At 34.4% G+C, this 14,593-nt stretch overlaps 3 protein-coding genes across 3 annotated transcripts in view; 2 read left to right on the top strand and 1 right to left on the bottom strand.

Annotated features, from left to right (window-relative positions):
• CSDE1 (cold shock domain containing E1) overlaps positions 1–14,593 on the top strand; it is a 172,430-nt gene that overhangs the window by 9,696 nt on the left and 148,141 nt on the right. The gene's annotated exons all lie outside the window — the stretch shown is intronic.
• Positions 1–14,593, top strand: part of SIKE1 (suppressor of IKBKE 1) — a 278,198-nt gene that overhangs the window by 169,065 nt on the left and 94,540 nt on the right. The window lies entirely within an intron of this gene.
• SYCP1 (synaptonemal complex protein 1) overlaps positions 1–14,593 on the bottom strand; it is a 111,758-nt gene that overhangs the window by 84,810 nt on the left and 12,355 nt on the right. Inside the window, exons 9-12 of the mRNA XM_050748443.1 lie at positions 6,432–6,490; positions 5,168–5,237; positions 4,496–4,569; positions 3,106–3,214 (exon numbers count right to left, since the gene is read on the bottom strand). Coding sequence (XP_050604400.1) covers positions 3,106–3,214; positions 4,496–4,569; positions 5,168–5,237; positions 6,432–6,490 — 312 coding nt within the window. The remainder of the gene's footprint in view (positions 1–3,105; positions 3,215–4,495; positions 4,570–5,167; positions 5,238–6,431; positions 6,491–14,593) is intronic.

The raw sequence follows: 14,593 nt of genomic DNA, 5'->3' as shown, positions 1-14,593 counted from the left end.
ATTTTAAACAGAAAATGATCTGAACAAAAAGTTTAAGATACAAAAAAAAAAACAGCAAAGAAATTGAAAAAAAAATACATGGGTAAAATGAAATAAATACTGTCTGTATAAAACAGTAATAATAATGTCCTGTCTATAGAACTAAAATACACCTATTGTAGCACTATTCACAATAGCAGCAATATGGAATCAACTGGTGTTCATCAACAGATGACTGGATAAAGAAATGTATACATACATATATATATATATACACATACACACACAAATTGGAATACTGTTCAGCCACAAGAAATAATGAAATCATGTAAAATATTATTGTTATCTACTTAATTTTTGATAATTAATACTCTTTAGGAACCAACTATTATTAGCAAGTGACAAAATAAATTAGGTAATAACAAGCAAACATTAAAAAGAAAAACAAAAATTAGTCGATCATAATTAATTTAAATGAATATTTCTAGGCAGGGTGGAGTAGTTAGTAGCATACCAACTCTCACACTGGAAACAACCAAAAAAGGCAGAATGACATAAAAGGACTAAATGGGCTAAGATTCTTAAAAGAAAACACTGAAAGTGAACTGATAAAGTACAACTGACATCTGCCGATCTGGGTATAAACAAAAGACTAAGATGTTGTCTTAAACCAGGCAGAGAGGCCTGTTGCTAAGGAACAGAAAAGCCAGCTTACTTTTGAGACGTCTCAAAGAGCTAAAGAAACAAAATTGAAGACTTGAAAAACCTTATATACTTGGCCAGTTTCCTTTCATTTAGCTCAGTCTCTAACTGGATTCAGATAATCAACCCAACACACACCCAATTTCTCTCTAGCAGAGAAAAGACAACATCTTCGGGAAGCTCCAAGATTTTTCTTATTACAATGTACAGAATTTAATTTTAAAAATTACTGGGCACACCAAAGGATAAGAACAAATGCCCAAACAGCAAAATTAAAAAGTAAAAGTAAAAAGAAAGAAAATCAAATAGTGGTTGCCGGAAGCTGCAGGAAGAAGGGAATGGAATGCTATTTTTTAATGGGTACAGAGTTTCCATTTTGCAAGATGAAGAGTTCTTGGATGGTGAGTTCTTGGAGAAGACAGATGGTGGTTATGGTTGAATAACAATGTGAACATACTTAATGCTACAGAACTGGACACTTAAATATTATTAACGTGGTAAATTTTATGTCACACATATTTTACCACAGTTTTAAAAAAGAAACAACAGAAATAAACCAACAGATGAGACATATATTAAAATAAACAGAGAATAGCTATAAAGTATCAATGATGAATATATATTTAAGAGGTGAAAAACGAGATTTTTAAAAGAGGAGAAAACTTAACCAGAGAATTGAACTCTTAAGTAATCAAATGGAAACTTCAAAATGAAAAATATATGATTCATTTAAAGTAAAGAATTCAGTAGATGGGTTTAAAGCAAATTAGACATATCACAGGCAGGATCAGATAACAGATTAGTAAAAAATATCCACACTGAACACAGAGAAAAATAAGCAGAAGATACACACATATGGGAAACAATGAAAAATCACTTAAATGAACACATTTCAGTGGGTTTGAGTCTACAGAAATCATATAGAATTATAGTTATGTATTACTTTTTTCAGTTTATATGATAAGATTAAATATTATTTCATTCATCCAACTATTGAACTCATATTATATGCATAACAATATACTAGGCACTATAGTTACAAAGATATTTAAAACCCAATCCCTCCTCAGGACACTCCTAGTCACAGGGGACAGACAAACAGGTAATGCTTACGCCATTACTAAGAATTTAGCCAACAGACGTGGGGTGGAGAGAAGAGATTCATTTTGAGTAGAGGTAGTAGCCAAAAGCATGGGGTGGGATTGAAAGATCACAAAATATAAGTGAAGTTAAATTATTTCAATATATCTGGAGAATATCACATAGTTATGACAGTAAGATGAAATTAGCAGGTATAGATTGGCAGAAACCAGATAATCATTTGCCATATGAAGAAAAGAGAACGTTTTGAAGAACAGAAAAACATAAGATCTCTATAATGTTCTGCAAGGTGCATGGTGTTTCACAAACACTATGCCTTCTAAGTGTCCTGCCTTTTGGAAAAGTTTGAAAAATATTCACTAATAAGAGAGTCTAAACATGACACTACACTCAGGATCCTTCATAAAGGGATCCAAATCTTTTACAATTTCATCTGCCTGAGTTCAATAAGATATTGCCACACCAGTCAGTTTACTAAAAATATACCCTAACATTTCTACTTCCATGACTTGCACAAGCCATTTATTCCACCTATATTGTCTCCTCCAGTTCACTGTCTAGTAAACTTTTAAACAGTTCAACAGTTTTTTCCTACTGCCTTTCTACAGGTCTCTCTCTGGGAAAAATCAGTAACTCTCTCCATCGTGCTCCCATACGATTTGTTCATTCAAAAAATAATTTTTGCTAGGCACAGTGGCTCATGCTTGTAATCCCAGAACTTTGGGAGGTTGAGACAGGTGGACTACCTGAGGTCAGGAGTTCAAGATCAGCCTGGGCAACATGGTGAAACCCTGTCTCCAAGAAAATACAAAAATTAGCCGGGCGTGGTGGTACACACCTGTAGTCCCAGCTACTAAGGAGGCTCAGACAGGAGAATCACTTGAACTCAGGAGGCAGAGGTTGCAGTGAGCCAAGATTGTGCCACTGCACCCCAGCCTGGGTGATAGAGTGGGACTCCATCTCAAAAAATAATAATATTATTAATTTTGAGTGTCTTATATGTGCCAGGCACTGTTCTCGACACTTGGAATGCAACAAACAGTTTCAAGTCAGTGAACAAAAAAGACAAGGTCTCTATCTTTGTGGAGCATATAGTTGAAACATTTGAAAAAGGTAAGAGCATGGAAAAGGGAAAAGAAGAGTATATGTATTTTACAAAAGCTTCCCAGATTAATCTATTATGCCCTCCTCCAACAAAACCAACTCAGATTGAGAATTACAGTACTAGAAAGCATTAAAACAAACTTGTAATGAAAGCCAACATTTCGAACATAACAAGAGGAATACATAAGGTACATTATATTATCTTATATAAATTCTTACTTGTCTTTTCCTCTAATTGATTAACTTTATCTCTGGATTCCTCTAGCAGAAATGTTAAATCTTTCATTTTATTTTCTTTCTCAGAGATTTGGATCAATAGTAGTGACACCTAAAATATTTAAATAATACATTATCAATATAAAAAGTTAAATATGACACCTTAACATTCATAATACCTACAATTATTTTATGTACTTGTCTACATGTTTTTCAGCTGGTCCACTTAACCCTCCCACACTGGTACTCTACTCCCTGGCAGCCAATGTAGTCAGAGAACTGGCCCTATTATCTTTGTAAGAGACAGTGGCATATCAAATTGAAAAAGGCAATCTCTAAACATGGGTATTCCAGGCACAGGGATGGGTGGGGGTATATATAATGGAAAAATCAACATATATAATGGTAAGATTCAGTCTGTCTTTGCTATCCTGCCCAATCCAGCTCCAGAATGCCATCAGCCAAGTTTGTATCCGCAAGCAAGAATTTAGAAAGCCCCAGCAAAAAAAAATTGTTACAAATAACGACATTTAGGAGTCCTCAGTAAAAGTACTAGCTGGCCATGCCATCATTTTAGAAGGAAGCCCAACAATCTGTAAGCTCTGCCCATGCACCTAGAACACCAAAAAGCGTTTTAGTACTTCACTCTATTTTTGTGGTTTTTATTATCCTCTCTGTACTGTGAAATAATTTTTTAAATTATTAAGTAGATATCCCTGTTAACCAGGTTAGAAGACATCTTGTGGCAAATCAGACAAGAAAAACTGCAAATATAGTGAGAAATAGAAAAGGATTCTATTATATATATTGCTTTCCATTTGGGAAGCAGAAGACTTGAAACTGATAGAGATGGCATAATAATAATCTGAAACATTCTTGTGAATGCCAAAGGATATAGAGTTAACATTTTCAAGTCTTCCACTACGTGACATTAATATAAAAAAGCATCTGTGTCTTGTTTTCTTAGGCTAAAAAAGAAAAAAGAAAGAAGCAACAGAATATTTTAGTTCCTCTTCATTGGTATTATGAATAGCACATTTCAAAACAAACTGCAAAATGTAAGTTGAGTAGTCAATGATCATTTATACATTTTATGAAGTTTTTGTCTGAACAAAATTTCTCACAAAATAATATATTTTGAGGCAATATCCTATTACTGATATAAATATTATAGAATAATTGATTAAAACGCAAAAAAAGCTAGAGTGAGTACATATCTGAGTCAACAAAAATTAAGTGAATCTAAAGGTTAAATATTTAGATATGTATAATACTAAAATTCTCTCATAGGAATTTATCATACATTCAGCAAATATAAACTTCTTTTGAAATTTTAAGTATTTAATGAATTAGCAAATATAAAGAATACAAAGAGTTTTTTTTTTAAAAAAACCTGCTTTTCCTTGTCATTTACTTCCTTCTTGTATTCTTGTTCAAGGTGTTGGATTTTTTCATAATCTTCCTTTACTTTAAAAATAAAACAAATATACTGTAATGTCATAACATAATTGTATCACATTTCTATTACAAACAAAATTTAAAGTTTATTTCACCTCTTTATTTATCTCTAAATTATATTAAACTCTAAAAGTTTGTAATGGGTTAAAATTGCTGTTTTCTTCCTTATTTTCTGTTTAGTAAAATACTAAATATAAATAATATCAGTTATAATAACCTAAAATTTTACAATTCTTCTATATAAAAGTTTATTCTCTAAAACACACTAATCTGAAACAACAGGCTTTAAGTATATATAATATGATATATATAAAATTATTTTAACATGCATACTATACCAAGATATGTAAAAAGAGACCAAATCACATTTCTAAAAAAATAAAATTAGTTTGATTTCATGAAAGACATAGTTTTAAAGCCCAAAACTATTTTTAACAAATATTAATTCCCTGCCACATTCCACAAGATTTAGAGGGCTTACAGAAATAAAGAAAATAGAAAATAGTTGAGAGCATCAGGCTAAAGAGATGAAAACATTAATGGAATCCAATAAAAATATAAATAGCAAAACAGTAATATAAAAATTAAGTAAGATCCCTATCCCTACACTTAAAATGCATTTCCAGTCTGGAATTCTCAGCTTGCACACGAAGTTCCTCAAAAGCTGTTACCATTTTCTGAAATATAAAGTTTAACTTTTAAGAATCACACTTAGATTTTTTCAAATAGCTTTCTTCAAACTATGAAAATATTATCAAATTTGTATCATGTGATCATTAAATTTAAAACCACACAATTTGGAATAATTAAAAATTGTAATTTGAATTACTTACTAAAAATGTATTAAGAGGGCCTTATGTTAGTTTCCCAAATGCTTAAATGCACTGGCAACATGTTATACAATACAAAACAGCAGCAAATGGATTGTTGGTACACCAGCCATTTACTTAATAGCATGTATCAAAATCTGTAATTTCATATTTATTTGTGCTTATTTATTTATGTCTTCTCCACTAAAGTGAGGCCTCTCAACATGAATCCGAAGTTACACTTCCATCATCTGGCAGCATGTGTTCATTCAGCTTTCAACAAATCTTGCTTTGTAAAATCAGGTTAATTAATTAATTAATTACTGAGTGCCTATTATGTGCCAGGAACTGTTTTAGGCAATAGGGATAGAAGACAAAGTCTCTACCCTACTGGGACTTATAATAAAGTGTAAAAAAGAATGCAAATACACACACACACACATATATATATCAAATAAATGCCAAGTAGCTTTATGTGCTCTTAAGAAAAGTTAAATGAGGTGGATATATATAGAATAATCAAATAGAAATTTTAGATAAAGTATTAAGGGGAGAATAACAAAAAAAGAAAAATGAACTTTAGAAATGTGCATAAGACCTTAGATATAAAAGTTCTGGAAAAGGTACAAATTCAAAGAAGCACCATCAGAAAGAGCTTAGCAAATTTGAGAAACATAAGAGTGACTATAGCAGAAAAGCAAAGTGAAGAATGACAAGAGACGAGATAACAAAGGTAAACAGAAGCCAGACACAGATGAATAATACTTTATCTGTTTTCAAATTAATGGTTATGTGTAACAATGTGCTGATTTCTGACAAGAGTCAGCAAATATTTGATAAATTAAGTGATGTCACTAACATATAAATCAAAAAGCTACTACATAACAAAACATTAATGCTCATAGTATAGAACCTTAGGAATTTTATTAGTGATACAATAATATATCAACAAATAAATAATAATCTTTTCAGTAAGAATAGTTGTCCATATCTTTGTGGTAATCACTATAATTTGCTTAGAAATTTCTATGTTTAAAATACTCAGATTTCATTAACACTCACCTCAATGTTATTATTTAGATCCATATAAACTTGTCTGGTTTCTTCCCGTTCATATTCATCTGTTGTTAATATAAAAATTTCAAAATTAAATTTTAAAATAAGATATCAACAAGATAATGCTCAAAATGCCTCCGGAAAACATTAAAATATTTAAAATTCTGTGTTAATGATGAACATTGGGTTATCTAAATCATTACTGGGTCTTTTTAAGTTGCATCAAAAGTTGTTTGGGTCCAGTCTGATGTGAAGAATCTTAGAAGTCACTGCTCCATCCTAACGACAAGTAAAAAGCTAAACAAACTAAAAAATTAACAACTCTTCTCAAATCTTAAGAGAAGTAAAGTCGCAGGGCAAACTACCCCAAAATCGGACAGACAGGCAAACACAGAGAGAATCATAACTTACCAGGGCAGAAACCCATGAGCAGAAAACTCTGTGGGCACCAGAGTCAGGGAAAGAAAACCTGAACTATAATTGATGCATTGCTGGAAATTCAGTGTAAACAAATCTGAGAGATACACTCTGTGGAAACTGGGTGTGGTGGCTCATGCCTGTAATCTTAGCACTTTGAGAGGCGGAAGTTGGCACGTTGCTTGATGCCAGGAGTTCAAGACCACCCTGGTCAATGTGGTAAAACCCCATCTCTACTAAAAATACAAAAATTCTCCAAGCATGGTAGCACATGCCTACAGTCCCAGCTACTCATAAGGCTAAAACATGAGAATCGCTTGAACCCAGGAGGCAGAGGTTGCAGTGAGCTGGGCAACAGAGCAAGACTCTATCTCAAAAAAATAAAAATAATAAAACCTCTATGGAGAACCAGTCATCAGAGAGGGCCCAGATAATTGTGAGTTTTACCTTCTGGAGCTCTACCAGGTTTCTCACAATGAATATAGGAAAAACATCCCCTTGTGCTTCTGGCAGGAAAAGCCATTTTGAACTATGCCAATGTGTCCTGTTCTTAACAAGGCCTCCCTTGGGAGAGAAAAATCTGTTGGAAATTTGTCAGAGCCTAACTAACCTGGGGGAAGGGAAATACCCAATTCCAGACAGCTGTAGTCCTCCATGTGAAGTAAGGAAAATATCCAACTCCATCCCCCTCTAGCCTTCCACATGGAAAATGGGAAATTCCCAACTGCAGCCCACTCTACCCACCCCGTCCCATCTAAGGAGGAGCGGGATGCAAGGGCTGAGAAGTATTTATGAAGTTCATAGTCTGGAGGCAAAAATTTGCTGAAAAACTGAGACCTAACCACAGGTCTATAGAACACTCCTCCCCCTATACTTTACCAGCACATTACAACAATTCCTTTACCCAGTACATCATGTGTAGCTATCCAAAACAATAAAAATACAAGCATACTAAAAGGCAAAAAATACACTTTGACAAGACAAGACAAGCATCAGAACCAGACTCCAATACAATTAAGGATGTCAGAATTATCCCAGACCAGTAATTTAGAACAACTGTGATTGATATACTAAAGGCTCTAATGGATAAAGTAGACATCACACAAGAATAGATAAGCAATTTAAAGAGATAGGTGAAAATTCTAAGAATGACTCAAAACATAAATGCTACAGCTCAAAACCACTGTAACAGAAATGAAGGGTTTGTGGGTGTGGGGGCTCAGGCCCATAATCCCAGTCACTCGGAAGCCTCAGGCAGGATGATTACTTGAGGCCAGGAGTTGGAGACCAGCCTAGACAACATAGAAAGACCTTGTCTCTAAAAAAAAATAAAACGAATAAATGAAGGGCTTATTAGTAGACTAGACACAGCTGAGGAAAGAAATCTTTGAAGTTGAAGATATTTCAACAGAAACCTCAAAAACTGAAAGGCAAAGAGAGAAAAGACTAGAAAGGACAGAACAGAATATCCAAGAACTGTGAGACAACTATGAAAAGTAGTTGTGAATGGGAATACCGGAAGGAGAAGAAAGAAAAAAAGGAACATAAAAAAAATATATTTGTAACAATAATGACTGAGAATTTCCCCTAAATTAATGTCAGACACCAAATCACAGATCCAGGAAGCTCAGAGAACAGAAAGCAGGATAAATGCCAAAAACACTATACCCATGCATATTACATTCAAACTACAGAAAATCAAAGATAAAGCTAGAGGAAAAAAACATTTTACCTATAGAGGAGCAAAAAGAAAGATTATATCTGACTTCTCCTCAGAAACCATGCAGGCAAGAATAGAATGGAGTAAAATATTTAAAATGTTGAGAGGGAAAAAAAAAGCAACACAGAATTCTGTAATTTGAGAAACTATCCTTCAAAAGTGAAGAAATAAAGACTTTCTCTGACAAAAGTTGACAGAATGTGTTGCCAGCAGACCTGCCTTCCAAGAAATGTTAAAAGAAATTATTTAAAGAGAAAGAAAATGGTTTAGAAATTCAGATCTCTATTAAAAAAAAAAAAAAGAGCAACAGCTGGTCTCAGTGGCTCACACCTGTAATCCCAGCGCTTTGGGAGGCTGAGGTGGGAGAATCACTTGAGGCCAGAAGTTCTTAGCAAGACCCCATCTCTACCAAAAAAAAAAAAAACCAAAAACAAAAAGAAAGAAAGAAAAAAAGAGCATCAACGCAGAAATAAGTGAAGGCTAAATAACTTTTATTTTTCTTATTCTTAATTGGTCTAACATATAAGTTTGTCAAAAATAGTAATATCTACAACGGGCCGGGCACAGTGGCTCACGCCTGTAATCCCAGCACTTTAGGAGGCCAAGGCAGGTGGATCACTTGAGGTCAGGAGTTTGAGACCAGCCTGGCCAACATGGCAAAACTCCATCTCTACTAAACATACAAAAGTTAGCAGGGTGTCATGGCACATGCCTGTAATCCCAGCTACTCAGGAGGCTGAGACAGGAGAATCACTTGAACCCAGGAGGCAGAGGTTGCAGTGAGCCAGGATCATGCCACTGCACTCCAGCCTGGGCAACAGAATGAGACTCTGCCTCAAAAAAACAAAACAAAACAAAAAATAGCAACAATGTATTAGATTATAAATGCTTATTTATGCTTTATATAAAAGAAATGAATGACAGCAATGATACAAAAGATGGGAGGAGGCCAGGCATGGTGGCTCAAGCCTGTATTCCCAGCACTTTGGCAGGCGGAGGAGGGTGGATCACTTGAGGTCAAGAGTTCAAGACCAGTCTGCCCAACATGACAAAACCCTGTCACTACTAAAAATACAAAAATTAGCCGGGCTTGGTGGTGGGCACCTGTAATCTCAGCTACTCAGGAGGTTGAAACACAAGAATCACTTGACCCCGGGAGGTGGAGGTTGCAGTGAACTGAGATGGCACCACTGCACTCCAATCTGGGCAACAGAACAAGACTCTGTATCCAAAAAAAAGAAAAAAATAAAAGATGGGAGGAAAGAATTATAAGGTACCCATAGTAACCTTGAAGCAGTAGAGGGTTATTTGAAAGTGGACTTGGATTACTGTAAATATATATTGCAAACTCTAGTGAAATCACTTTAAAAAGTAAAAATAGAAGTATAACTAATATTCTAAGAAAGGAGAGAAAATGGAATCACAGGAAAGGCTCAATTAAAACCACAAATAGTATAAAAAGTGTAAAAGACAAAAATAGGAACAAAGAACAGGACAACAAATAGAAAAACAGTAATAAATATGGTAGATAATAATCCAAATATATCAATAATCACTTTGAATGACAATAGTCTAAATGACCGACTAAGAGATTGTCAGAGTGGATCAGAAAACAATACCCAACTACATGCTGTCTATAAGAAACTCACTTTAAATGTAAAAACACATCTAGAATAAAAGTAAATGGATACAGATATACCATATTAACACTAATCACAAGAAAGCATATTAACACTAATCAAAAGAAATTTTAAAACTTCCCCTCTACAAAAGAGAATGTCAAGAAAATGAGAATACAAACCACAGACTGGGAGAAAATGTCTGCAAAAGAAACATCTTTTAAAGGACTGTTATCTATAATATACAAAGACTCAAATACTGTTAAGTCTTTTCTCTTATTGTTGATTAAAATTCAACAATAAGAAAACAAGCAACTTGATTAAAAAAATGGGCCAAAGACTTTAACAGACACCTTACAAAAGGAGACATACAGACGGCAAATAATCATATAAAAAAGAATAGCTATATTAATTTCAGACACAGCCAACTTCAAAGCAAGGAAAGTTGTCAGATACAAAGAGGGCCATTTCAAAATGCTTTTACAGCTGAGCACAGTGGTTCGTGCCTGTAATCCCAGTACTTTTGAGAGGCTGAGGATGGAGGACTACTTAAGTCCAAGAGTTCGAGACCAGCCTAGGCAACATAGCAAAATCCACCTCTACAAAAAATAGAAAAATCAGTCAGGCATGGTGCTACACACCTATAGTCCCCACTACTCAAGAGGCTGAGGTAAGATATTCCCTTGAGCCCAGGATTTCAAGGCTGCAGTGAACTGTGATCACATCATTGCACTGCAGTCTGGGTGACAGAGCAATACTCTGTATCAAAAAAATAAATAAATAATAATAAAATGCTTTTGGGTCAATTCTCCAAGAAGATATAACAATGTTTAACATGTATAGGTCTAGCAATACGGTGTCAAAATACATAAAGCAAAAACTGGTAGAACTGCAAGGAGAAATAAATTAATCCTCTATTATAGCTGAAGCTTTCAACAACTCTATCAGAAATGGACAGATTCAGCAGGCAGAAAATCAGTAAGACATGTAGGTTGAGTGTCCCTTATCCAAAATGTTTGGGACCAGAACAATTAATATATCAGATTTCAGATTTTTTCTTAGATTTTGGAATATTTCCATTGTGTTTACCAGTCGAGCATCCCCAATCTGAAAATCCAAAATTTGAAATGCTCCAATGAGCATTTTCCTTTGAGCATCAATTTTGGCACTCAATTGGATCTTGGAGTATCTTAGATTTGGGATTTTTGGATTAGGGCTGCTTAACCTGTAGTTGGATTCAATAAAACCATCAATCACCTTGACATCTACAGACTGCTTAATCCAACAATAACATACATAGTCTTCTGAAGCTCACATGGAACATTCATCAAGATAGACCATATTCTGGGCCATAAAACACACCTTAACAAATTTAAAAGATCATAAATTGTACAGTATCTGCTCTCAGATCACAATGGAATTAAACCAGAAATAAATAACAGAAGGATAGCTGGAAAATCACAAAATGCCTGGAGATTAACCAAGACACTTCTAAATACCACCTGAGTCAAAGAAGAAATCTCAAGAGAAATTCAAAAAAATATTTTGAACTAAATGAAAATTAAAACACACATTATCGAAATCTGTGGGATACAGGAAAAACTGAGAGGAAAATTTATAGCATTGAATGCATAAATTGGAAAAGACTATCTGAAATCAATCATCTAAATTTCTGCTGTAGGCAACTAGAAAGAGAAGAGCAAATTAAATCCAAACTAAGAAGGAGAAAAGAAGTAATGAAAATTAGAGTAAAAACCATGAAAGTGAAAACAGAAAATCAACAATTTTAAAAAATCAATGAAACCAAAAGCTGGTTATTTGAAAAGATCGATAAAATCAATAAATTCTAGCCAGGCTAAGAAAAAGAGAGAGAAGATTCAAATTACTAATACATAAATGAAAAAGGAGACATCAATACAAACCCCACGGATGTTAAAATGAAGACATATTATGAACAATTCTATGCCCACAAATTTGCTAACCTAAATGGAATGGACCAACTGTCAAAAGACACAACTGCCAAAACTCACAGAATTAAAAATAGGCAATATGAATAAGCCTATATCTATTAAAGAAATTAAGTCAATAATTAATAACCCTCCAAAACAGAAAGCACCAGACCTGCCAGCTTCACTGGTGAATTCTACGAACATTTAAGGAAGAAATTATACCAATTCTCTACTATCTCTTTCAGAAGATAGAAGCAGAGGGAATATTTTCTGATTCATTCTATGATGCCAGCAGTACCCTAATACCAAAACCAGACAAAGACATTATAAGAAAACTACAGACAAATAATCTCTCACAAACACAGATACAAAAATACTCAACAAAATATTAGCAAATCAAATCCAATAATGTATAAAAGGAGCCGACACAGTGGCCCACACCTAAAATCCCAATTCCAGCTACTCAGGAGACTGAAGTGGGAGGATTGCTTGAGGCCAAAAGTTTGAGACTAGCCTGGGCAACACAGCAAGATCCCATCTCTAAAAAGAAATTTAAAAAATTATCTGGGTGCAGTGGCACACAACTATAGTCTCAGCCACTGAGGAGGCTGAGGCAGGAGGATCACTTGAGCCCAGGAGTTCAAGGCTATAGTGAGCTATGATCATGCCTGTGAAAAGCCACTGCACTCCAGCCTGGGTGACAGAGCAAGATCCTGTCTCAAAAAAAAATAATAATAATAAAGTATAAAAAGAATTATACAACACACAACCAAATGGAATGCAGTCAAGGTATGCAAGGCTGGCTCAGCATTTTAAATCAATTATTGTAATCCATCACATAACAGGCTAAAAAAATTACATGATCATATCAATAGATATAGAAAAATTATTTGACAAAGTCCAACACCCATTCATGATAAAAACTCCTAGTAAACTAGGAATAGAAGGAAACTTGCTCAACCTAATAAAGAATATCTACAGAAATCTATAGCTAATATCATACTTAATGGTGAGAAACTAGAAGCTTTCCCACTAAGATCAGGAACAACGCAAGGATGTCCCCTCTCACCATTCTTTTTCAACATTGTCCTTAAAGTTTCAATTAATACAATAAAACAAAAAAAGGAAACAAATGGAATCAGATTGAGAATAAAGAAATAAAAACTATTTTTGTTCACAGGTAACATAGCTGTCTGTACAGAAAATTTGAAAGAATCGGCCGGGCGCGGTGGCTTAAGCCTGTAATCCCAGCACTTTGGGAGGCCGAGACGGGCGGATCACGAGGTCAGGAGTTCGAGACCATCCTGGCTAACACGGTGAAACCCCGTCTCTACTAAAAAATACAAAAAACTAGCCGGGCGAGGTGGTGGGCGCCTGTAGTCCCGGCTACTCGGGAGGCTGAGGCAGGAGAATGGCGTAAAAACCCAGGAGGCGGAGCTTGCAGTGAGCTGAGATCCGGCCACTGCACTCCACCCTGGGCGACATAGCGAGACTCTGTCTCAAAAAAAAAAAAAAAAAAAAAGAAAATTTGAAAGAATCAACAGCAAAAAAATCCTGGAACTAATAAGCAATTACAGCAAGGTTGCATGATACAAGGTCAATATACTATACAAAAGTCAATCATTTTCCTATACACCAGCAATGAATAAGTGGAATTTGAAATTGAAAACACAATACCATTTACATTAGTATACAAAAAAAAATGAAATACTTAGGCACAAATCTAACAAAACATGTGCAAGAGTTATATGAGGAAAACTATAAAATTTTGATGAAAACAATCAAATAATAATTAAATCAATAGAGAAATATTCCATGATCATGGATAGGAAGATTCAATATTGTCAAGATGTCAATCCTTCCCAACTTGATCTACAGATTCAATGCAATCCCAGTAAAAATCTCAGCAAGTCATATTGTGGATATCTACAAACTGATTCTGAAGTTTATATGGTGAGGCAAAAGACTCAGAAGAGCCAGCACGACATTAAAGGAGAAGAACAAAGTTGGAGAACTGATACTACTCAAATTCAAGACTTACTATAAAGCTACAGTAATCAACATAGTGAGGGATTAGTGGGGAAAAGAGACAAAGAGATCAAAGGAACAAAATGGAGAGTCCAGAAATAGACCCAAATAAATATAGTCAACTGATCTTTGACAAGGGAGTAACAAATAGACCCAAATAAATAGTCAACTGATCTTTGACAAAGGAGTAACAGCTATAAAATAGAGAAAAGATGGTCTTTTCAAAAAATGATGCTGAAGCAAGTGGACATCTACATGCAAAAAAAAAAAAATCTGGACACGGATCTTACAACCTTAAAAAAAATTAACTAAAAATGTATCATAGACCTAAATGTAAAATACAAACCATAAAACTCCAAGATAAATAGGAGAAAACCTGGATGATCTTGGGTATCACAATGACTTTTTTTTTTTTAAGATACAATAACAAAGATA

Source organism: Macaca thibetana, chromosome 1 (assembly GCF_024542745.1).
Source record: "Macaca thibetana thibetana isolate TM-01 chromosome 1, ASM2454274v1, whole genome shotgun sequence".
NCBI lineage: Eukaryota > Metazoa > Chordata > Mammalia > Primates > Cercopithecidae > Macaca > Macaca thibetana.
Note: the sequence above shows the minus strand (reverse complement) of the source record. Positions and strands in the feature narration are given on the sequence as shown.